We start from the raw sequence: 23,230 nt of genomic DNA on the forward strand, positions 1-23,230 counted from the left end.
CTGTTGTTGTTTTTTGATTGTTTGTTTGTTTGTTTTGGGGTTTTTTGGTGGTGTTTTTGAGTCCAAACTGGAAGGCATTTAAATGTGCCTGTGGCCAACCTGAGAAAGATCAAAGATCTCTCATCTTAGACGTTTCTGTGTCTGCCCAGCAGCCTCTGCTCCAAAGCTCCTGTTAGTAAAAACAGCCTTGGGTCTGGAGATTGTCTCTTATCCTAGAAGCCTGGCAGTTGTTGTCCTTTTCTGACAAGACCCTTTCTTCGCATTCCTTGCTTGTGAAATTAGAAACCCCTGGCCCTCAGCCCTAGTCTCCTTCCAGCCTCACCTTGCCGTGACACAGTGTGGGGAACAGTTCCCCAGTGACCTGAGATCCAGTGCATGGAAGGTCTTCTGTTCCAGCTGGCTCCTTGCGTGGAGACTAGTTGTGTGCTGAGAACGGATGAGAACTTGAGGGCTTTCGCAATCATTTACGTCATAGAACTCGGGCTCTAAAGTGGGTCAGAATGGGTGTCCTGGGGCCTAAGGGCCTGTCCTCTGTGCTCCGGAATACAACAATCAGAGCCCGTATAAGTGGCAGTCTTTTTTTTTTTTTTTTTTAAAGATTTTATTTATTTATTTGACAGAGAGAGATCACAAGCAGGCAAGAGGCAGACAGAGAGAGAGGACCCCGCTGAGCAGAGAGCCCGATGCGGAACTCGATCCCAGGACCTTGAGATCATGACCCGAGCCGAAGGCAGCGGCTTAACCCACTGAGCCACCCAGGCGCCCTAAGTGGCAGTCTTTTAAAACAGAGTTCTGGGACACTGACCAGGGATGTGCATCTCTGTTCAGTGTTCAGCTTGAACCCTCAGTTCTGGTGTTTGCCTCGTTGGTAACTTTTGGTCTAATGCTACGACCCCTGTATTGCTGTCAAGGAAAGAGTCTTTGGAGCTAGAGGCTTTATTCCTATCCTTGTTCTCCCACAGCTAGCTGTGTGACCTGGGGCAAGCTGTCCATACGCTTCAGTTTCTGCAGCTGAACAGGGGTAATGCCTACATCATGAGTTTGTTGTGGTGTTACGTGCAATGTGGGTTAAACGGAGTTCTTAGCACAGAGTCTGGCTCATTGTCAGTGCTAAAAAAATAACTCTCCCCGCCTCCATCCCTGAATTCAAAGATTATAAATGTATAGGGTGCCTAGAAAGATACTGCCAAAAGATTCTTGTATCAGCTACATTGTAAGGATACATTCCGTTAGCCAGGAACATATACACTGTTACTGTGTGTCTTCTTAAATAATAAATTATTTGAAATCCAAAGGGTTTCAGCATTACTATCTTTGGGGGTTTTCTAAACTGAGGAAGAAGGGGCTGGGTCAGTGGAAGGGTAGCTTAGACATTGCCTGGGCCCGTAGATGGTTGTTAAACTGCAACATTTTGACGACATCATCCTGCTTAATTCTGGTATAGTGTGACTTCCTTTTTTTTTTTTTTAATAAATTGGTGAATTCAGCATCGAATTAAATTCTGCATTGTCAGGCAGATGACTAACATTGTTTGTAGAAGGATTTGACTTACCTTTGTCTATCAAGTATGAACCTGGGTCACTTACATAAAGGGACCTCTTTTTTTTTTTCCCCAGATGAGTAGAGTTGCTAATGATCATCTTGCCTTTGAAATCCCAAAGCTGACTACTTTGTCACTGGGTTGTGGTCACATGGCAAAAAGTGAACTTGCCCTCCCAAGGATGCCTACATTTTCTAGTTGAGTCTCTTTTTCCTCCTCACTTCCCCCAACTCTCAGTGTTCAATGAGGGTTAATCCCCAAGGGGTGGGTGGGAGGGTCAAGGAGATCAGTGAGAAAGCAGCCATTATCAGCAATCACTTTGTTGGAGTACAGTGGTACTGTGCTAGGAGTAATGCATTGAGTTTTAACGCCGCCTTGTACACAGGATTTTATAATCTTATAAGATAAAAGTAGACAGCTGCTGATTAGAAACACTGCTTTGAGTTACATCCATAAAAGGATGATGATTCATTAGGGGAAAATCGGGAAGCCTATGATGCAATTTTGATAATTTAGATTGAACTTTTACAAAATTATTTTTGGGTTTCTAGTAATTTCGCTGCAATTCCACTTATTCAGAGATCACTGCTGATGAGTGTTATTCAGAAATGGGGCATGCTTCTGTAGCCCATCAGAGCAAGGGTCCTTGAGCATTTTGCTCATGGAAGTGTCCCCAGTGCCTAGGACGGTGTCTGGCACACTGTGGGCCTTCAGTAGGTGTGCAGTGAATGAATAAGTACACTTACGCCATGGGACTTTCTGCAGAGAATTGCAGTTGCCACCATGTCTTATTAGGTAAGTTCAGACCGGAGTGGCCCAGGATGGGCTGTGGATGCCCTTTCCTCCAGTTTGGCCGACAAAAGTCACAGTGCTGCATTTTGTGGTGGTCAGCGATTGCCAGGGGACAGGAAATGAAAGGAGGGTGTTGAAAGCTGTGCCCTGATACCTGGGCCTGCCTGTCTCCTGCCCTCCTATCTGCTGATTCGGCCTGTGTGTGAGTGGTAGCAGGGCATGGGATCGACTCTGTGGCCACGTCTGGAGAACACATATTTGCTGAAGAATGGCCCCCCAGCCCCAGAACACCTGGCTACAGCAGAAGCCACTGCCCTCTACATGTCACTCCTCTCTCCCCTAGCAGTGAGGCTGCGGTTCAGGTTCAGGTTCATTCTTTTAACGAGCCTCGAGGAAATGGCTCAGCTGGCTTGGCTCATTCATTTCCTTGTCAGGAAAGTCAGTGTGACCTTGACCATCAGTGGGAGACCTGCAGCCAGCACATTGTGTGTCTGGCTGGATTCACTAACGATTGAGAAGGACCGTTGGCAAGTCCCCATGCTGTAAGTGTTGTGTGCTGCTAATTTATGGTCTGAGGCGGGGGTGAGAGGTACTAATTTGCAAGAATCATTTCTGATTTCCCTGGGTGGTAGAGGCCTTCGATGAGTATCGCTGGAAGAAAACTGTTGTGGAAAACAAAGAGAAAGATGAGACACACTTGCTTTGAGTGATGGGAAATATAATTAATTTGCAGCCTAAGAATTTATTAGCAGGTAATTTTGGATTTATAAAGGCCTCCAAAAGGAGTCATTTGTTCAAGTGCAAATCCAACCTTGAACCTTTTGTTCTTTGTTCGTGTTGTCTTTGAGGGAGGATTCAGGGCCAGGGAGAGGGGCGGGGACCTGCTGTTTAGGGGAGGGTGGCCAGAGGAGGGCTGGCCTACCCTAGCCGCCAGCCCCGGGGTGGTAGCTTCTTGGGCAAAGCTTGCTGTTAGCCATCTTCTCCATAAACTGTGCTTGGAGAAGAAAGCATGACAAACCTAGGGTGGTGAACTTTTCAGAAGCGAGAGTCGGTTTAAATATAGATGATCTGCTTTACTGGCAACTTGGAGGCTGCCGTGGGACTTGTTGTACCTTTTGTAAGACAAGCGAGGAAAGATATTGGCACCTGTACATGCACAGTTTGTTTATGAAATATAAACTCTGTAGACGCGAGGGCTCCAGAGGTCAGCGTCCGAGGTAGCACGTCCTACCTTAGCTGGGGGAAAGGTTCCTCAATCGCTAGAGAAATTTGGGACCGCCAGGCTTAATTGTTATTTATGGAGTGCTGACTCTGGTGGGATTGGGTACGGAGAAGTTTCTGTGAAACTGACAAATCACTGGGCTCCATTTCCTTTCCCAAGGAGGAGAGACAATACCTTGGGAGCTCCCGAGGCTAGCCCTTATTCAGAGAACTGTCGCTCTTTTCAAAGCTTGAGGGATTTGACTCCTGTGCCGCGCACCCCCCCCCCAAGCCAGCTCAGAGCTGAGGGGAGCTGACGTCTCAGGGTCCAGGGCTGCACATCCTCCTCAGTATTCCACAGCAGCTGTCTGGAGTTTTTTCTGCTGTGCCTGAACTGATGTCATTTCCCCCTTGGCAGACAGCTTGGGCTTTGCTGCGTCTGAGATATGTCACGAGAAGGTGGGGGTGGGTCGGAGCCAGGCAGGGGAGTAGCGAGGACAGCGGGAGGGAGAGCGCCTGCCTGGTCCCAGGACTCTGTTTACTTTCTCTTCTTTGCTCAGGAAGGCAGGTTAACCGGGACCGAGGAACACACAGGCCCACCTGGGGGAAATGCTCATTCCAAGACCTTAACTTTTCAAAGCCCTTTGTTCCAAACGTTAGTGTGGACGATGCTCTTACAGGATGCCTTTCCTTTTGGGTCTTAGACAGGTAACTGAACGGGGTATCGTGGGTCGGGTCTGGGCAGGGAAGAAGGGTGGGAGCTTGTTTGTTGTACAACTTAACTGCTTGGGGTGGAGGGAACCTTTGAGCAAAATGTCTTGCACGTACCTAGAGCAGGCCAGCTCCCAGGCAGAAATTTCCAGTCTTCTCTTCTTGTGTGCTAGTTGCTCCTTACTTCCAGAGCCACCGTGTTCTTCTTAACCCGCGACATCCCTGAGGTTTTGGGGCCATCCATTCTGATTTTTCCATTAGATACCATAAAGCTGTTTCCATAGCCTCACAGAGGAAACAGCCGAGGGGAGAGACTAGGAAGGAGGAGAAGCAGAGGAGATTCTTGATCCAAACTGCTTTTTCTCTTGCTCCATTTGGATTTGGTTCGTTAGCAGAGATTTCTTAACAGTTTTCTGGTTCCAGAGAGATTCTGAGTGGCGGGAGAGGGGGGTCCTCTAGAGGGTAGGGCTCCCAGAGGCTTTTTCTCCTTGTACGCATGTGGTCAGGGCTGTGGGGTTCAGGGACGTCCCGGATATCTCAGAGGGCTGGGGGGTCAGATCGGCCCCCTTTTGTCATTCCTGACAGACTTTACAGAGCCAACAGACCCCTGTGGCAGTGTCTCGGTTGCTTTACGAACTGCTGTTTGAAGTAGGGGCATTAAATTATAGTCTGTAACCTAGTGTGGAATGAGAAAACAGTAGCAAGAGACCAACTGCTGTCTGCTGAGAACACAGCTGTTGCCAACTATTTGTTCCAGGGCTTCTGAGAGTTGGCCACCCCACCCCCTTTGGTCTGGGAGGCTGGTCTGTATCAGAATGTGTAACTGTAACCAGTGGCTGTAAGAGGGGGTGGGGACAGACAGACAGACACACAAACACTCTTGGCTGCCGGTTCCCTGGTGAGGAAAGCCACAGAAGAGATCAAACCAGAAACCTTAGCGAGACGCTGCTAGAGATGGCTAGGCTCATCTCGCTGTTAGAGAGGGGGTACGGGACCAAATCTCCCTTGGGTTGCCCCCAATTCTTCAAAAGTCAGTGTCTCTGAAAAGCTTCCTCCCTACACACCTCTGGTTCTCTTGTTCATCTGCAGTGTTCCTTTGGTGCTTCTGATAGGCCAAGGGCTGGGGGTCATTTGAGCACCTCCTCTATTCCCCAAGAAAGGCTGTCCTTTTAACCTATGGGCAGAGTGAGCCCTGGTGAGGACTTGGAGCAGTGCTGGAGATGTGCTGGGTGAGGCATCCCATGCTTGTATGTCAGATGTCGGGGGAGAGGTGGGGACCATGTGGTAGGGTGGAAGGAGCAGGGCGGGGGAGCCAGAAAGGCCTGTGAACAAATCCTGGCTCCCCCAGGGTCTTGGACAGGCCGCTTAACTGCTCTGAACCTCATCTTTGAAAGGAAAATAATAAAACCTACTGGAAGAGTTACTGAAGGGTTTTCACAAAAGAATGTACTTAACACATGAGCACCCTGGCTGGTGGAGAGTAGGCATTTAGTGAAAATGTAACCATTATTTCTCTGTACTCATCCCTAAGGGATGCAAGACTTCATGGGACCGCAGAGGTACAGGGAAACTAGAAGCCTGAGGACCCGAGGTGGAGGGCAGAGTGGACAGGCCTACCAGAGTGAGCTGACTGGGGGTTGGCAGGCTGTCGCGTACTGTACCAGTATGCTGGTCATCTTGTCTATTGAGGAGGTGAGAAGAGGAGGGCCCATGTCCAGTCACCCCTCTCAGCTGAGTGGTCTTGGGTTGGTGGTCTTGGGGAGCATCTCAGAGGATCAACAGCAGGTGAATCTTTTTTTTTTTTTTTTTTTAAGCTTTATTTGAGAGAGAGAGTGCGTGTGTGCACACACAGGGGCAAGCCGGGGCGGTGCTTGGAGGGGCAGAGGAAGAATCTTAAGCAGACTCCAGGCTGAGTGCAGAGCTGGGCGTGGGGGGCAGGGGGTCTCGGTCTCAGGACCTGGAGATCATGACCTGAACTGAAACTAAGAATCGGACGGACCCCTTAAGCTCTTGTTTCTGAACAGATCCCCTTAAAGCCCCTTTCTAACCTTCGGTGATTGAAACCTTCGCCTGTAAAAATTTTGACTGTTTTTGGTTATGTAATTTTGTGTATTTCTAGCATTTCTGTGTCTGACAGTATAACTACATTCTTTACTGGAGCTATGGGGGGAAAGCTAGCTTTCTAAAGATGACTTAGTGATAATTCTGTTTTTTAAAAAAAATGACAAAAATATCTATGCTATTGGTCTTTATCATGCATAATACATATGTACTTTCATACATCTTTTTCTCTCTTAATCCACATAACAACCGTGTCTTAAGTGGTAGTGTGATTCTGTTTCTGCAGAAGTGCACGCTGAGGCTTATGGGAGGGAAGCCGTTTGCCTAGAGTTGCTCAGCTAGCTAGGAAAATGGTAATAGAAGTTTTGTTTTTTCTTCTCTCTCTCTCTTTTTTTTAAAAATTTTATTTATTTCTTTTAGAGAGAAAGAGAGTACACACAGGAGCAGGGGAGGGATAGGGGCAGAGGCAGAGGACGATCATCTCCAGCACACTCTGAGCTGAGTGTGGAGCCCAATGCGGGGCTCGATCCCCTGACCCTGAGATCATGACCTGAGCTGAAACCAGGAGTTGGATGCTCAACTGGCTGAGCCACCCCGGTACACCTTGTTTATTTATTTATTTATTTTTTAAAAGATTTTATTTATTTATTTGTCAGAGAGAGAGGGAGAGCGAGCACAGGCAGACAGAGAGGCAGGCAGAGGCAGAGGGAGAAGCAGGCTCCCTGCCGAGCAAGGAGCCCGATGTGGGACTCGATCCCAGGACGCTGTTTATTTTTAATTGCACCTTGTGATCTTTTGATTCTAAAGCCTGGAGTTTCTCTCACTACCTAGACTGCTCTGACCAGTGCCTGTGTGAGAAGAGCATTGTTTCAGTTGGGGCGTATCTTCCGAAGGTTGTTTATAGGCGGCCCAGGTTCCAGCTAAGACAGTCTTGTCTCTTTGTGCCCATTTGCATTTACTCTGTGGAAGACTGTCACGCATGCAGCATCTACTGAATAAAGCCACTGCAAGGAGATTGGAACACGTAATGAATATGGACCTTTCACAAAAGATGCAGAGATCAGTAAAGCACAACCTTTAACCTCCTAGGAGCCCCTACTCCAATGCAGTGGTTCTCGAAATGCATAAAAATCACCAAAATGCAAAAAAAAAAAAAAAAATTGGTGGGGCTAATGACAAAGTAGATTTTGTAGGTCTGGCGCCAGAGCCCAGGAATGTGCATTCCTATGAAGTTCTCCGGGTGGTTCTGACGAGCTAGTTTCTGACAATGTGAGAGCGCCCCCTGCACCACTAGGTGTAGTAGCATGGCAATAGTCACATGGTAACTGCTTGTATCAGGAATGCCCAGGACCTGGGACTGCATAGGGTGGGAAAGGATCTCAGTCAAGTGCAGGGGGTGTGGGGGGGGCGTGCGAGGGTGGTGAAGGGAGTGGGGGTAGAGAGTGGTATGCATGAAAGGCTTTCTTGAGAAGGTGATATCTGATCTGGGTCTTGAAGGATGGGTAGGAGTTTACCAGACATATGATCTGGGGAAAGAGCATTCCAGAAAGACCAGGTTGGGAGTGTTGTTTTTTTTTCTCCTGTTGGTGAGAAAGGAAACTGTCATCTATGAGTCTTAGTGCTAGGTATGTCTGAGGCAAGACAGGGACTTTGGCTCACCAACTGCTGGCATTCTTTATGACACAGAGAAGGAGGAAAGCATTAGGAGACTGGTGTGAATTCAGTGTCTGCAAAGGGCAGTTAAACTTTAGGCTGTATTTTTTCTTCCATGCAAGGGACAGTTAAGACAGCTAGTGTTGACTGAAGAGCAGTCCTTTTTTGCTTAGAGGAGCTAAACTTCAGAAGAGAGTCACCTGCAGAACTTTCTGGGCATGGTACCGTGGCCCAGGGTTTTGCTATACCCCACAGTTGAGCATCTTATCCTATTATTAACTGGTGAGATGAGAAAATGAGTTTTCTGGTTAAGAGAGAATCCATCCTGTAAACCTGACAGATGGATTACTGACCTTCATAGAATAAGATTTGCAACAGAACACTCTTAGTCTGTTGATTTGAACGAATTCTATTTCATGTTTGATTCAGAAGGCATTGATTTCATAATGCAGGAGGATTCTTAGGATTAACATGCTATATCAAAAAAGTATGGTGCATATATTTCATTCAAAGCATGCTATAGATACAAAGAGACATAAACTTTATCCCTGCCCTCAAGGGGTTTACAGTCAGATAGGGGAAGTAAGTGCTCAGGAGAACTGGAATGTTCAGCAGGTGGTGGTGAGTGCCATTAGAGAGGGACAAGGGTGCTGTGAGTTCACAGGTGTGGGAAGGGGGCTTTCTTCAGGTGTCCCTGTCCACAGTCCAGCTGTCCACAGTCCAGTCCATACCTGTCCCTGCAGGTATGTGGAAGGATCAGTTGATGGCAGCTGCTGGCCCATGGAGTCTATCAAGACAATAATTTGTATCTTGCACCTCAGAATGTTGCCTTTCTCTGTGGGAGGGACCCACTGTCCCCCAAATTGTCCTCACCCTAGTGAGATGATCCATGATACTGGAAATGAATAGTCTCCAGCAAAACTGGGGTGCTCCTGCCCGTGTTGGAATATGTCACGGACAGAGGCTTCTGGCCCCAGGGGCTGTTTGTAGTCTAGACAGCGGATGCTGGTACTACAGGCCCTTGCTTGGCCTGATGCTGAATGTTAACAGGGCAGCCAGAATGTTGAACCCCAGACACTCACTGGGCCTGATAGGAGGTCTTAGGGTCTCACAAGGACAACACTGAAATTGCCATCCAAAAGGGGCAGGATGGGAGCCATCACTAGGGAGAGGTAGGAGGGAATTTACCAACTTCTGATTTAACCCCTAACCTACTGAATGTTAGCCAACATTACGTGATAATTTTGTTTGTGTGTTACTTGGTATTTTGTCATGACAGCCACCATGAGGTAGGAGGTCTTAGCTCCTTTCTGTCATGAGGAAACCAAAACTCAGGAGGTTTTTCTCTTTAGGATCACACAGCTAATGTGTGGCTGCGGGGGCACCGGAGGCCAGGGCTGAGACACTTCTGTTGTTCTCCTCTTGTATCCTCTGGTGTAGTACCTGCACCCACATCTGCCAGACCATCCCCCCGTGTGCCCTGCACTCTGCTAATGACCAACTATTGAGTCCTGATCGACATAACCTATCCCTTGTGTGTGCTTAGCCTTTCTCTACAAGGTTAGGGACAAATTAAGCAAGATCCTGCTTGGAAGGGAACTGTCTGTATATAACGCAGCAAACACCAGGTAACACTTGTTGTTTGTACTATCCAAGGTCAAAGCTAAAATCTTCATTGGCACTAATGTGTAAAAGTCTTGTGACAGCTCCATAGAACCCCTCAGTTCCCTGCTGTCACCTATAGGTAGGAAGGGGTGATTCTTACCTTGGCCCTTCCAGATGGATTTTTTTTTTTAAGATTTTATTTATTATTTGTTTACTAGAGAGAGAGAGACGGAGCATGAGGCAGAAGGAGAGAGAATCTCAAGCAGTATTTGGACTCAGGGCAGAGCCTGACTCGGGGCTCGATCCCGCAACCCTGAGATCATGACCCGAGCCCAAATCAGGAGTTGGATGCTTGACTGGCTGAGCCACCCAGGCGCCTCTCAGATGGATTTGTAAGCCCCCAACCATCTCTGTGGCAAGAAGCTACTTTTGTAGAGGAATGTGGGTTGTTTTTCATCACATTTCTGTTATCAAAGCAAAGAGAAACCAGTGAACTGGACAGTAACTTAGTGGAAAAGAAGACTGTATCTGCTGATTTTGAAACTTTTATCCAGGATGGAGCCAAAGAAAACATTCACTTCCTCCAGTGATAACCCACGAGTTGGATCCACCCCTTCCCACCCCTTTTCCTTGAAAAGGTAGATTTTAGTCCAGGGAACAAGAATTTGGGGCTACTTTAAAAAAACTGCTGGAAAATTTCTTTTTCTGTCCCAGTTCCCAACAACCAGATACTAGTTTGTTCGTTTGTTCATTTCTTCTTTCCTTCCTTCCTTCTTTTTCTTCTTCTTTTTAAAAAGATTTAATTTATTTATAACAGAGAGAGATGGTGAGAGAGGAAATACCAGCCAGGGGAAGCTGAGGAAGGAGAAGCAGGCTCCCCGCTGAGCATGGATGTGGAGTTCAATCCCAGGACGCAGGGATTGTGACCTGAGCCGAAGACAGATGCCCAAGGACTGAGCCACCCAGGCGCCCCGAGATACTAGTTTCTTAGTTCTCATCCCCCTGCACTTCTTGACTCTTGCTCATTTGTAGAATTAGTGGGTTGAAAGGGGCTCCTGCATGGACTTGCTTTAGGCATTTCTGCATGCACCTCTGTAGCCTCTAGCCGTTGCTTCTCTGGGCTGGGCTCAACTCAACTTGAATTCTGGACCTTTGGGGCATCCCCTGCTGGTTGCTGGAAATGGTGATTCAGTCCTGGGAGGTGACTTGCTTGAGCTGTCTTGTTCTTTTACTCAGAGAGGAAGGGCAGCAGGGGAAAGCTGAAAGCTGTATGCATTTCAGGGAATACGGAGCCATGCCCAGAGGATGGCTGAAGTAGAGCACAGTGACTTCTTTTCCTGAAAGTGCCGTGGAGCTTGCTGGGTCCGTGTTGCACATCAGACATCGGTTCCCTTGGGCATTGCATCAAGGAGGCCAGGAAATTTTTATTGTTTGGTTCTCTTGCTCAACACACACGTTCTCAAGGTCTTTCACTGACGTGTGACATGTAGTCTCATTCTTGGTTTTGCATACTGCCCATCTGATCCTGTGGTTTCCATCAGAGATTTGGAAATCCTGGGTTATGTACACAGTGGTGTGAATACCTGTGACCTCCCTCTCCTCTGGGTGTGGCTCTGGTGGGTGGTGGGAAGGCCCAGGATAGGCCAGGGCAAGCTGCCAAGAAAAATAGAACGTGCTATCACTTCTCTGTCCCCTGGGTTTATGGGCCCGACTCTGATTGCTGGGTCAGTGGGCAGGTCTCTCAGCAGTCATGCAAATCACATCACCACAGCCTCAGTCTTACCCTTGGAAGCTTCCCTCAGGCCACTGCTTGTTCCATCGTAGCTGAGAAGCACAGGGGAGCGTGGGGCAGGACTAGCCCCTCTGGTTCTTCGACGATCAGTCAGCAGGGTCAGCATTTCCTGAAGATTTTTGCATGTCTGATCCTTTGCTAGGGCAGGCGCACTTGGGAGATGGACATCATTCTGCTCCTGGGGAATTCACAGAATGGTTGGAGGGCCCATGAGGCAATCAGGCAGCAAGACCACATAGAACGCGGCTCTGCACTAAATCATGTAGTGAGTGCGGTTTGGCTGGAACAGGGGTTCTAAACTACAGGCAATTTTGCCCCTTGACCTGGGGGACATTTGGCGGTATTTGGAGGTTGTTGATTGTCATAATCTGGGAGGTGGGGTGTTGCTACCCGCATCTAATGGGTAGAGACCCGGGATGGTGCTGAACATCCTACACAAAGAATTATCTGGCTCCCAGTGACAGTAGAGCTGAGGCAGAGAAACTCATGGCTGGTCTTACTGATGCCTGGTGTGTCCAGTCCGCTTAGGGAGCAGTCACAGAAGTCACAGGTCTCAGGGAGAGTGGACTGAGATGTTTGAATATAGGGAAAATAGGTGTACTTCTTCCTGCTGCTTTCCAAGCAATACGTATTAAGTACCTACCCAAAGATTTAGAATCTTAACATCATGGTTTCCCCTAATTAGCAGGTACTATGCTTGTCAAGGGCAGGTATGGAGTTAATTTTTTATGGCCAGTAGCTAAGATCAAGCCCTTCCGGAACTGGTAATTTATCCTTTACTCTGGATAGTAGTAATCTGGATACCTGCTTTCAGAAGGATGGGATCTCAGTAGTGCCTAAATAACTTGATATAGTTTAAAGAATAGGCTACAGTTATTTCAGTAACAGGCCATATTTTAAGCCAAGTGCCTATTGCTGGGACTTCGGTCTGTTGTACTCTATCTCTGATAAAGTAGTAAATTCCCCTTTTTCTAAGTCATCAGGTGTCTCCTTTAATCTCTCTCTCTCTCTCTCTCTCTCTCTATATATATATATATATTTTTTTTTTTTTAAGATTTTATTTGTTTATTTGACAGACAGAGATCACAAGTAGGCAGAGAGTCAGGCAGAAAGAGAGGGAGGAAGCAGGCTCCCCGCTGAGCAGAGAGCTGGATGCAGGGCTCCATCCCAGGACTCTGAGATCATGACCTGAGCCAAACACAGAGGCTTTAACCCACTGAGCCACCCAGGCACCCCATAATCTTTATATTTTTTAAAGATTTTATTCATTTATTTGAGAGACAGCATGAGAGAAAGAGAGAGAGAGAGAGAGAGAGCATGAATGGGGGCGGGGATGGTGGTAGAGGGGCAGAGAGAGAGGGAGAAGCGAACTCCCTGCTGAATGCGGAATCTGATCTGGGATCACAGGACCCTGAGATCATGACCTGAGCCAAAATCAGATGCTTAACTGACTGAGCCACCCAGGCGCCCCTCCTTTCATCTCTAAATGTCATGTCTTAGAGTTCAGAAAATTCTTTAAGTTACTCAGAGTCCTTTGGAGACATAGCCTCTGGATTCTGAAGATTTTTTTTTTTTAAATCTTGTATCTGTTACCAGGGAGACCTTTATTTTATATTTATCTGTATCTATTTATTAGAGCAAAAGAGCACGAGCAGGGAGGTAGGGGCAGAGGGAGAGGGAGAAGCAGACTCCTCCCTGACCAGGGACCCTGGCTTGGGGCTCAATTCTAGGACCCTGGGATAACAACCTGAGCCAAAGGCAGGGGCTTACTGACTAAGCCACCCAGGCATCCCTAGTATTTAGCAGTATTCAATCAATTTGTGATAAGCTTAGCAATTTTTTCTAACTTTATAGGCAGGGTATTGACAATAAAGTGTGTGTATCCCGATGCAAGACCGATGGAAAACACTACTCATAATATTAAGAGCATTATCTTTGATATGTAACTCCATTTCTACTATATTTTTGCTTAATGCCGTGCTAATAAGTTTCTGTAGTACAGATATCGGAGTTTGTTGTTGTCGTTTACAAAATACATTTTATTTTTAAAATTTATTTAAATTCAATAAATTAACATATAGTGTATTACTAGCTTCAGTGGTGGAGTTCGTGATTCATCAGTCTTGTATAACACCCGGTGCCCATTACATCACATGCCCAGGGGGACCATTTTTATTGTGACACTTTGTCCCAGGTAGAAGTAAATAGTTTCCTTGAACAGTGTCGAACTTTTTACTGGCAGTAAATCTCTGGAACGGTTCTCCAGACAGACAGCAGGCAGGACAAGTCCTGTTATTATTTCTTTTGCTCCCAACAAAAGCCTGCTGCAGTGGGCTGGAACTTTTGAGAAAAAAAATGGGGTTAAATTTAGAATTTTGCTTAAAGCAAGGATGATCTCTGTGATCCCACATGTTCTCTTCTCTGTCAAATGAAACTATGGTGAATCTCTTTTAAAGCATATCAGTGATAAATCTACTGGTACCTTCCATATTTCAGATTATCTGTGAAGGCCATACTTCTTTCCAGGCAGAGAAGTGAGTATTTTATTTGAGCAAGAGCCATTTTCAAGATTTAGCAAAGACTTTGATGAGCTAGAACCCAGTCCTAGAAAGAATACTGACCCCAAAGTCAGAAGGCCAGGGCTCCACCATCCGGAGTCTGTCATTCTTAGCCTTGGACTACATGGCAGTTCCTTATCTGTAAGACGAGGGTCCTAGCCCTTCTGACCTCTTGCAGGTGCTGGCTGGCAGGCTCCAATGAGAGGCTGCCCATTAAAGAAGCTTGAAAACCTTGAGAGTCCTATATAAATGTGTTTTATGTATATTACTTTAATAGTGAGTGTCGTGTGTATATCATCAGTGCTCCAAACTATGATCCGGAGGCTTTGCCACATTATAAGTCATTAAAAAAAGAATGAATCCTGTTAATCAGATGGTACTTAATTAAGGCACACAATAAACCTGAGTATTTCAGGAAGATTTTCAGCAACAAGAGCTGAAACATCAACTTTTTTTTTTTTTTTTAGCCTAGCAGTATGGTTGTTACAGAGTTCCTCAAAGGCCAAGTCCATATCTTCTCTGTCATTTTTGTGCCCGTCAGCATCTAGCATGAAAGTTTAGGATAACCCCTAAGCATTCCGTACTTTCCAGTGCGATTTGGGCTTTAGGTCTAGACAACTTGTTCTAGCTGTCTGGCCACCCTGGGCCTTGCTTTCCTTGGTTTCTGTGGGGAAAACTTAACATAAGGGAAAATGCCCAGTCAAGTGCTTTGTAAACACAGATCCTGGGAAGAACTGGGTTTTCTGCAGCCTGTTGAGTGTTGTGGCAAGAGGTTTGTTTTCCTGATTGTCCAGAGCTGTTCCTCTTGTGCAGCGAAGAGGGGCCCTCCTCTTTGTCCGGTCTCTGTTTACATGTCTTGTGCAGTGTGTTGCTTGAGCCTCAGTACGGAAGGTGCGCGTCTGCTGTTGATGTTTGGGTCTCTGCAGCTCGCCTTAACCTCAAGGTGAGGGCATGGACGTCTGTTACTGAACTTGAGAGCAGGAGGAGCTAATCAGATGCCCACAGGAGCCAGGCCATGACAGCTTGAGTGAAGCAGATGGACTTCGTGGACAGCAGGGATTGTTGGTGGGGGTGGGTGGTGCGTGAGGTGAGGCCAGAGCCTGTATACATCTGTGAGCCAGCCTGATACACTGCTAAGGGAATGTGGGCCCGGAATTTGCAAGAGAAGCTGGAAATCTGATTTCTGTATGATTCCTTTTTGTTTGAAAATGTTGACAGCTAGGGGCTTGCCAGGATTTCTGCTGTAGCTTGCTTGTCTTGGGTTATAATTTTCCACTCTGCTTGAATAAACCTGGTTTTGCTGGTTTTAAAAAAAATGACCATTAATTCCATTTTTATTTTTAAAGGTTTATTTGTTTTAGAGAGAGACAGATAGAGAGAGTATAAGTGAATGGGAGGGGCAGAGGGAGAGAGAGAGAGAGTCAAGCAGACTCTGCACTGAGCACAGAGCCTGAGCAGGATTCTATCTCACAGTCCTGAGATCAGGACCTGAGCTAAAACCAAGAGTTGGTCACTTAACTGACCACACCACCCAGGTGCCCCCGTTGATTCCATTTTTTAAAAAATTGAAAAACAGAGGTACCTGGGTGGCTCAGTCAGTTAAGTGTCTGACTCTTGATTTTGGCTCAGGTCATGATCTCAGAGTCTGATATTGAGCCCCATGTTGGGCTCCGCAGTTGGTGGGGAGTCTGCTTGGGATTCTCTCTCTCCCTTTCCCTCTGCCCCCTCCCTCCCTGTCTCTTGCTCTTTCTTTAATGAATAAATAAATAAATTATTTTAAAAAATTGAAGAACTGGGCATCTGGGTGTCTCAGTTGGTTGGGCGACTGCCTTCAGCTCAGGTCATGATCCTAGAGTCCTGGGATCGAGTCCCGCATCGGGCTCCCTGCTCTGTGGGGAGTCTGCTTCTCCCTCTGACCTTCTCCTCTCTCATGCTCTCTTATTGTCTCTCTCTCTCAAGTAAATAAATAAAATCTTAAAAAAAAAATTGAAAAACAAAGTTACCATGTGGGCATAGAACTCATTAGTGGGCCCATTGTGGCCTGAGGGTCACCAGTTGGCAATCCCTGCTTTCAGGCAGGAGACACGGTGATACAATTAGGAAGGAAAGAACCTGCCCTCATGGGACCAACTATAACCACATGATAGTCGGTTGAATCGCCCTCCTTCTCTGCCTGAGTGTTACCTGCTCTGTTAAGTGGTGATATCTTGCCCCTTAGCTCTTTGCACTGGCCCTTGCTGAAGATGCCGTACTTCTCAGTGCATTTATTCTGGGGGAGAAGAGGCCAGTGATGAGGGATTGCTGTGGATACCTCGAGGCAGGACTGCTTTTCCTTCTAAGTGTCCAGGGGTTAAAGAATGGCACATTTACCCATTGTCCAGAGCTGCTGTAGCCAGCAAGACCTCACAGGTCTGCATATGCGAGGACATCAACGAGTAGCCTTTAATAAAACCATGGAATATGTTGCAACTTCCGATCTGTGCTCTGGGATTTTCCTACCAGGGTCAAGTGGCTTTTTCTGAGGTTGTTATTCAGGTTCCTAAGGGTAACACAGGAAATGGATTTTAATTTTTTTTTTTTTTTTTTGGCTGCTCTGTTTGGGGGCTGTTTAATGAGGATCCAGTTTGCAATGCAGCAGTACTGGTGTGGGTACAAGCGTACCTGTCTTGTTTTTTTTTAAAGTGTATATTTATGATCTATTACATGTACTTTTTAATGAAGTGAAGCAGAAGGCATTTGACTCATTGTATAGGCCTTGATTCTAAGTGGCTACTCTTAGGGGTAGCTTTTGGGATATGTTTGGGATTCTAGAAAAAGAATATTAGAGCATTCCACTTTTAGAGGGAGGAACTATGTATATTGTACGTTTTATAAATCTAGGGCGGTGGTTCCCAAACTTCAATGTATGTAAGCCGAACCTGTGGAAGTTCTTTTTTTTTTTTTTAAAGACTTAATTTATTTGTGAGAGAGAGAGAGCATGAGAAGTGGGAGGGTCAGAGGGAGAAGCAGACTCCCTGCGGAGCAGGGAGCCCGATGCGGAGCTGATCCTGGGACTCCAGGATCATGACCTGAGCTGAAGGCAGTTGGCTTAACCAACTGAGCCACCCAGGTGTCCCCGCCGTGGAAGTTCTTAACCTACATTCTTAAATACACCAGGTGATTTTTGGGCCCATGGACCACACTTCCAGAAACATGTCTCTCTTTTGTTGTGTTTATTATCAAAGTGTGTTCATTGCTACCTTGGGGCAAATTCACTGTTTGTGGGATGCCATGATTGATTCTGATTCACTGTTGCCCTTCCTCACCCCGTGGGGTATACCAATCTTTGGGAGTCCCCAGACAGAATTGTTCCATGAGACCCTCATAGGCGGAAGTCAATGGACCCTTGCCGCTGCTACAGCAGGGGTCCCCGGGACTCCCCTTCCACAGTACACACATCCTGAAGCTGCAGCTGCCTGCATTGGTTCTAGACTTTTCTCCAGTGTTACTGGCTTCAGTCTTTGGCTTTACCCTTCGAGGTACTTCACCACTAGAGGGAGGGAGACTGGGTATTCTCTAGCCCAGGGAACTGGAGGCTAGAGCTCCGAGGGGTAAAACATGCTATCAAATGTGAGGGATGAGGCTGAATCTTATCAGATTAGATTTATTGGCTTGTTTAGGGGAAACTGCCTGCCTGATTGTCCTCTAGGAAAATTACTGAACTCAACCAAACCACATAAAAATTCATTCCTAATATCCCAGTGCATAGAAAGCAGAGTCTTGGTTAATTTAGCAATGACGTGCCCTTTATCAGAAAGGATGAAACAGAGCTCTTTTAGGTAAGAGAGATTAAAGGAGTAATTGTCATGTATAGTTTATATTGTGAAGGATACAAAAGTAGTATGCGACACTCCCTGTCATAAATAAAAAGGGAGATTAGACGAACCTGTAGGAAACAATAGTTTAGGACTCCTGCTGGATCGTTTCTCTCTGCCTGAATTTACTTTTCTTCACCCCCCAACTCTCTGTAATCTTTTTACATCCAATTCAAAATGTGTGCCCTTGAACGAATCTACTTATTTCCCTCAGCCCTTCAAACAGCTTAAAATCATTAGTATTAGGGAAAAACTGATATTAACTATCTTATTGTAAAAATGCAGGTGTAAATCCACAAAAACTTAAAGAATGTTTTTTATGATCACCTACAGATTTTTTTTAAAAAGATTTTATTTATTTATTTGATAGAGATCACAAGTAGGCAGAGAGGCAAGCAGAGAGAGGGAAGCAGGCTCCCTGCTGAGCAGAGAGCCCAATGGGTTAGTTAGTGTTAGGATTCGGGGCTCTCGCATCAGGACCCTGAGACCATGACCTGAGCCGAAGGCAGAGGCTTTAACCCACTTGAGCCACCCAGGTGCCCCTACAATTTTTTTTTTTTTTTTTAAGGACTTGGGACTGAAAGTGCTGCATTTTCAGAATTGGAAGAGTCTAAGATAGGATAGAAAGTAGCTGATTCTAAGTTAAGGTTGCTTGCTATCTTTTCTCATTTAGCCATTTCAGATTTATCTGGTTTATGAAGCCCTTTGGTTATAGAGTATTACAAAATCAGATAGCACTCTGGTTCAGTAGATGTATAGTGCTAGAATTTGGTCTACTTTCTGGAAAGCCATTCCTGAAGACTGGAAGGAGAGTGGCTCTTGTTACTTATTTGTAGTAGCAGTCACAAAGCAAGGAGATAAAAAAAGAGAGGGGGGGGAGTCCCAAGTTGAAACGTAATCTTAGAGTTGCAAAAATATTTTGGTATTATTCATATATCCAGCAACATTAGAGCCAACAATGAATTTGTAAGTTACTATGTTTTAACTGTTATGCAAGGTGTACGAGGCGTGGCCTCTTCCAAATTCTCAGTGATTGTTTTCATACTACTCTCCCTGAGATTCGGTGTACTTAGCCGCACTAGCCTTCTTTCTTTTCCTTGAGCACACCAAGTTCATTCCTGTATTGGTATCTTTGCCTGCCCTTGACATTCCCTCTGCCTGGAACACTGTTCCTACAGTCTCCTTAATCTGGCCCCTTCTCATCACTCAGAGCTCCACTCATGTCATCTTCCCCTTCCCAGGGAGGCCTTTCCTGACTGCTCCATCTAAAATCTTTCGTCCTGGGGCACCTGGGTGGCTCAGTGGGTTAAAGCCTCTACCTTCAGCTCAGGTCATGATCCCAGGATCCTGGGATTGAGCCCCACATTGGGTTCCCTGTTCAGCAGGGAACCTGCTTCCTTCTCTCTCTCTCTCTGCCTGCTTCTCTGACTACTTGTGATCTCTGTCAAATAAATAAATCTTAAAAAAAAAAAAAAAAACTTTCGTCCTATTATCCTGTTTTATATTTTCATAGAGATTATTACTATTTTAATGTTAATTTTCGGTCTTCCCCACTTGAACATGTTTAGGATCATTTGGTGTTGTTCTGTAGTTTCAAACAGTGTGCCCCTGTATGAGTTTATTATTATTGTCTGAAAATTCCACATCTTTAATCAGCTCTGGGAAATTTTCAGCTGTCTCTTTAAATATCACATCTCCTCTATATTCTTCTTCTTATTCTCATTTTCCATTTCTATGTCTTTTAATTGGTATAAGCCCTTTGCTGAGTAGTTTTCTCAGATCTGTGTCCCAGTTCACCAATTCTCTCTTTAACTTGGTCTGATCTCTGTGTAACCAATCTGTTGAGTTTCTAAATTTCAATAATGATTTTTCTATACATTTTTCCCCCAATCTGCCCCGTCGCTGTTTTCTTCAGTATGTTCATGTCTCATATTTTGTATTCTTTCTTTTTGGTTTCAATAATTTGATACACATTTATATATTATAGCTTATCTGATTGTTTCCAAGAGTCTTAACCTGCTTTCGTTGAATTTCCCAAGTCTTGTTCACCATGACTTATTTCTGCATAAGTTTTTGTATTTTCTGTTGTGAGCTCATCTTCAACAGAGCTTTATTTATGGGAATCAGTACCCTGATTGAGGGTAGGTCTCCTCCAGAGTTTCGTATTTCTTTTGCCAGATATCACAGGGTCATTGCAAGCCTGAAACCACTTTTTGTGTTCAGTTTTTGCCTTGAGGATTTTTAGACCATGTAGTAATACAATTCAGATCTCAAATTAGCTTATGGAAAGACCTATGGTTGTGGACTATTAAAGCAGATTTTTTTTTTCTCTCAGTTTAGAGGTTTCTTATTGTCACCATGTGCCAACAGGCTAATTTTTTCCTAGCCTTCTCTGTCTTTTTGAGGGTTGTCATTGAATATATAATTTCCAATTGTATATGTCATTTCCAGTTTCCAATTTCCTTGTTTTCAGGTGGGCCCAAGAGCAATAAACAGCCTCCTTTTCCAGAGCAACTGAAAAGCCTGACCTCATTTACCACTTTACTTTCTAGTTTCCCTCAACATTTATGAGCCCTTGGGCTTTTCCTTACTTTCTTGCTAGCTCAGCTGTGTAATTAAAAGGATATTGTTATAAAGCCACTATTTATAGGAGTTTTGACAAAGAAGAATTTTTAAAGTTACCAACCTAGCTCTCCTGCCATGGAAGCAGGATCTCTTCTCCCAGAATCCCTTGCTCATTGCTGCAGCTATAGCATCTAGCACAGTGCCTGGCATGTGGGGAGGGATATCAATACATATTTGTTCTTTAATTTGTGGATTTTTTTGATTAGAAATTTGATTAGAGGGCGCCTGGGTGACTCAGTGGGTTAGGCCGCTGCCTTCGGCTCAGGTCATGATCTCGGGGTCCTGGGATCGAGTCCCGCATCGGGCTCTCTGCTCAGCGGGGGGCCTGCTTCCCTTCCTCTCTCTCTGCCTGCCTCTCTGCCTACTGTGATCTCTCTCTGTCAAATAAATAAATAAAATCTAAAAAAAAAAAAAAAGAAATTTGATTAGAAATTGTTTAGATTTTTGATTAGAAATTGTTGCTTCTCAGGACACCGGTGGCTCAGTTGGTTAAGCATCTGCCTTTGGCTCAGGTCATGATCCCAGGGTCCTGGGATCTGGGCCTCACATCAGGCTCTCTGCTCAGTGGGGAGTCTGCTTCTCCCTCTGCCACTCCCCCAAATCGTGCTCTTTCTCTGTCACTCTCTTTCTCTCAAATGAAGAAATAAAATCTTAAAGAAAGAAACTGTTCCTTCTCCCTGTAGGGAAAGCCAAAAGTAGTTCTCCCAATTCATTCATACCCTGCAGCCAAGATTGTGTCCTGTGCTTTAACACCTGTGAACAATTTCAGTTTTCCTATTTTTTAGTTTCAGACTTTAAAACTTCGGTGCTTTCCTAAGGACATGAAGATGCTGTTGCCAGTTACTAGCAGGGTTTTCCAACCCCATAAATTGGCAAATTAAAACCATCCTTGGGGAACCGTTATTGCCCAGTGTCTCTCTTTATGCTGGTGCTTGGAAAGTTCTTATACTGATTAATTGACCTTTACAATGACTTAGCTGAGAACAGCAACTCTAAGAGATGGAAACTATTGAGGAAAGTGCTGTTGGTCCCACAGTGGATGCTGCCACAAGAGATGAGATGATTTTTTACATATGTGCAAAAGGTATACTCTTCATCCTTTTCCATTGTAAAAATGTTCTTTCTAGTTCAGTGTTGGTCTTGCTTGGTTCTCCTTTGTGCCTGTGCTTTTTGTTTGAGGACCATGTGTGCCCCGTATTTCAGAACCCGTCGCTGGGAAATCTGGGCTGAAGACGCATAGCTATAACAAACGAGGCAGCTGATGGTCATTGCCACCGTCGTTCTTGAGATGAGAGACCTCAGCATGAGAGCACGTGTTTCACACGGTTTCTTTATGACAAGTTCTACATTTCTAACAATTTTTTGGCTGTGCAGTTTTATGCAAATGAAAACATTGCTGGGAAGGAGCTGTCCTTAAAATGCAGATCTGATCTCATCACCTCCCTGCACAGACGGGTCCCCATTACCTAACTTCCCTACCTACTTCTTCTGCAATGTCCTTTTAGTTAAATGTCTCCTCTTGTACCTTCTCCTTTACCTAGAATGTTCTCCTCATCCCTCTTTCCTGGTTACTAATTTTCCAACCATGTTGGTGATCTCCATTCAAGGTTACCTTTGTCACAGAAGCTGTCTCGACCAACTTCATGACTAACTCCTGGGTCTTATCTCTTGTAAACTCTTACCAAACCGTGTGTTTTTCTCTGTCTAGTTGTAGTTTTATCTGTGTCAGTCTTTCACTAGACTGCAAGCTCCATGAGGACAGAAATCATGACCGTTGTGGCCACATTCCACACTGGGATGAAACAACATTCTGCTTTTCAAAAAATTAGTATACGAAAAAACCACCTTTCGAGCAAAAAAGGAAGGCGCCCTGAGCACGTTGCCCGTCCTCCCTGCCAAGTAGGAGATGAAGGCTACTCTTCCCCAAAAGTCAAAGAGCTCCACAAGGGCAGGGTCCTTATCTTTTCCTTCAAAGACAAAATGTTGATTTTGTTTGGTTTGGGGTTTTCAGGGAATTTATTGCAACTGAAGTATAAAAAGAAGCTGAAGGAGTGTAACCTCAACCAAGGCAGCTAAAGCTTACTAGTAAAAGCCCAGGCTCTGGGGCCAAGTGAAAGAGCTCGAAACACTCCCTAGCTGTATGATCTTAGGCAAGTTACTCAGCCTCTCTTGGCCTCTATTCCCTGAGACTGCCCACTTCATAACTTGCTTTCAAGTTAAGATTAAGGAATAGATGTAAGGCATTTAGAACAGTGCCTGGCATAACAGGTGCTCGGTCCACAAAAGCTGCATTATTCACCCCCAGCTTGAATAGCCAATGTTTTGTTAGCAAACCATTACGCACCAAGCCCTGTGCTTGTATTGGGAGTGAGGGAGATAGGTGAGGAGACAGAGCTCCTGCCCATAGGGAGAGTGCAATTCAGTTTTTGTTTCACTTTCTGGAGAGGGTGTGGGAGGGATATTTACTGCCCCCTCTTCAAGACTTGGGCTGAACAACGTAATGTGTGTAAAGTGCTTGAAGATGCTTGGAGGCAAGGCAGAGAATAATCACCTTCCTAAAAGGTGCTGAGAATATTTCATATTTGAACTTTATCCATTCCATTCTCTCCGGTTGCTTTTTCTGTTCTTCATGTGTCTGGAGCGACCCACATTGTCAGTGAACTTGACTCTTCCGAAATAGTTCTAAGTGAATGCAAAGGGCTGTTTAGATGGTCTTTCATGCCCAGCAATAATGGTTCACAGTATAACATTGATATTAAGTGCTCAGAGAAGTTAAGTAACTTACCCAAGTTCACACAGTTAATTCAGTTAGCCCAGTGTGAGACCTGTGCTTTAGACC

The 23,230-nt window shown here is 45.4% G+C and overlaps 1 protein-coding gene across 2 annotated transcripts in view; it reads left to right on the forward strand.

Annotated features, from left to right (window-relative positions):
• WBP1L (WW domain binding protein 1 like) overlaps positions 1-23,230 on the forward strand; it is a 60,734-nt gene that overhangs the window by 18,624 nt on the left and 18,880 nt on the right. Inside the window, exon 1 of one of the 2 annotated variants that reach the window (XM_044240408.1) lies at positions 4,081-4,240. The exons of the other annotated variant lie outside the window; for it this stretch is intronic. Coding sequence (XP_044096343.1) covers positions 4,214-4,240 — 27 coding nt within the window. The 5' untranslated portion in view covers positions 4,081-4,213. Of the gene's footprint in view, positions 1-4,080; positions 4,241-23,230 lie in introns of those variants that run through there. 2 annotated transcript variants of the gene reach the window in all.

This window comes from Neovison vison, chromosome 2, assembly GCF_020171115.1.
Source record: "Neovison vison isolate M4711 chromosome 2, ASM_NN_V1, whole genome shotgun sequence".
Classification (NCBI taxonomy): domain Eukaryota; kingdom Metazoa; phylum Chordata; class Mammalia; order Carnivora; family Mustelidae; genus Neogale; species Neogale vison.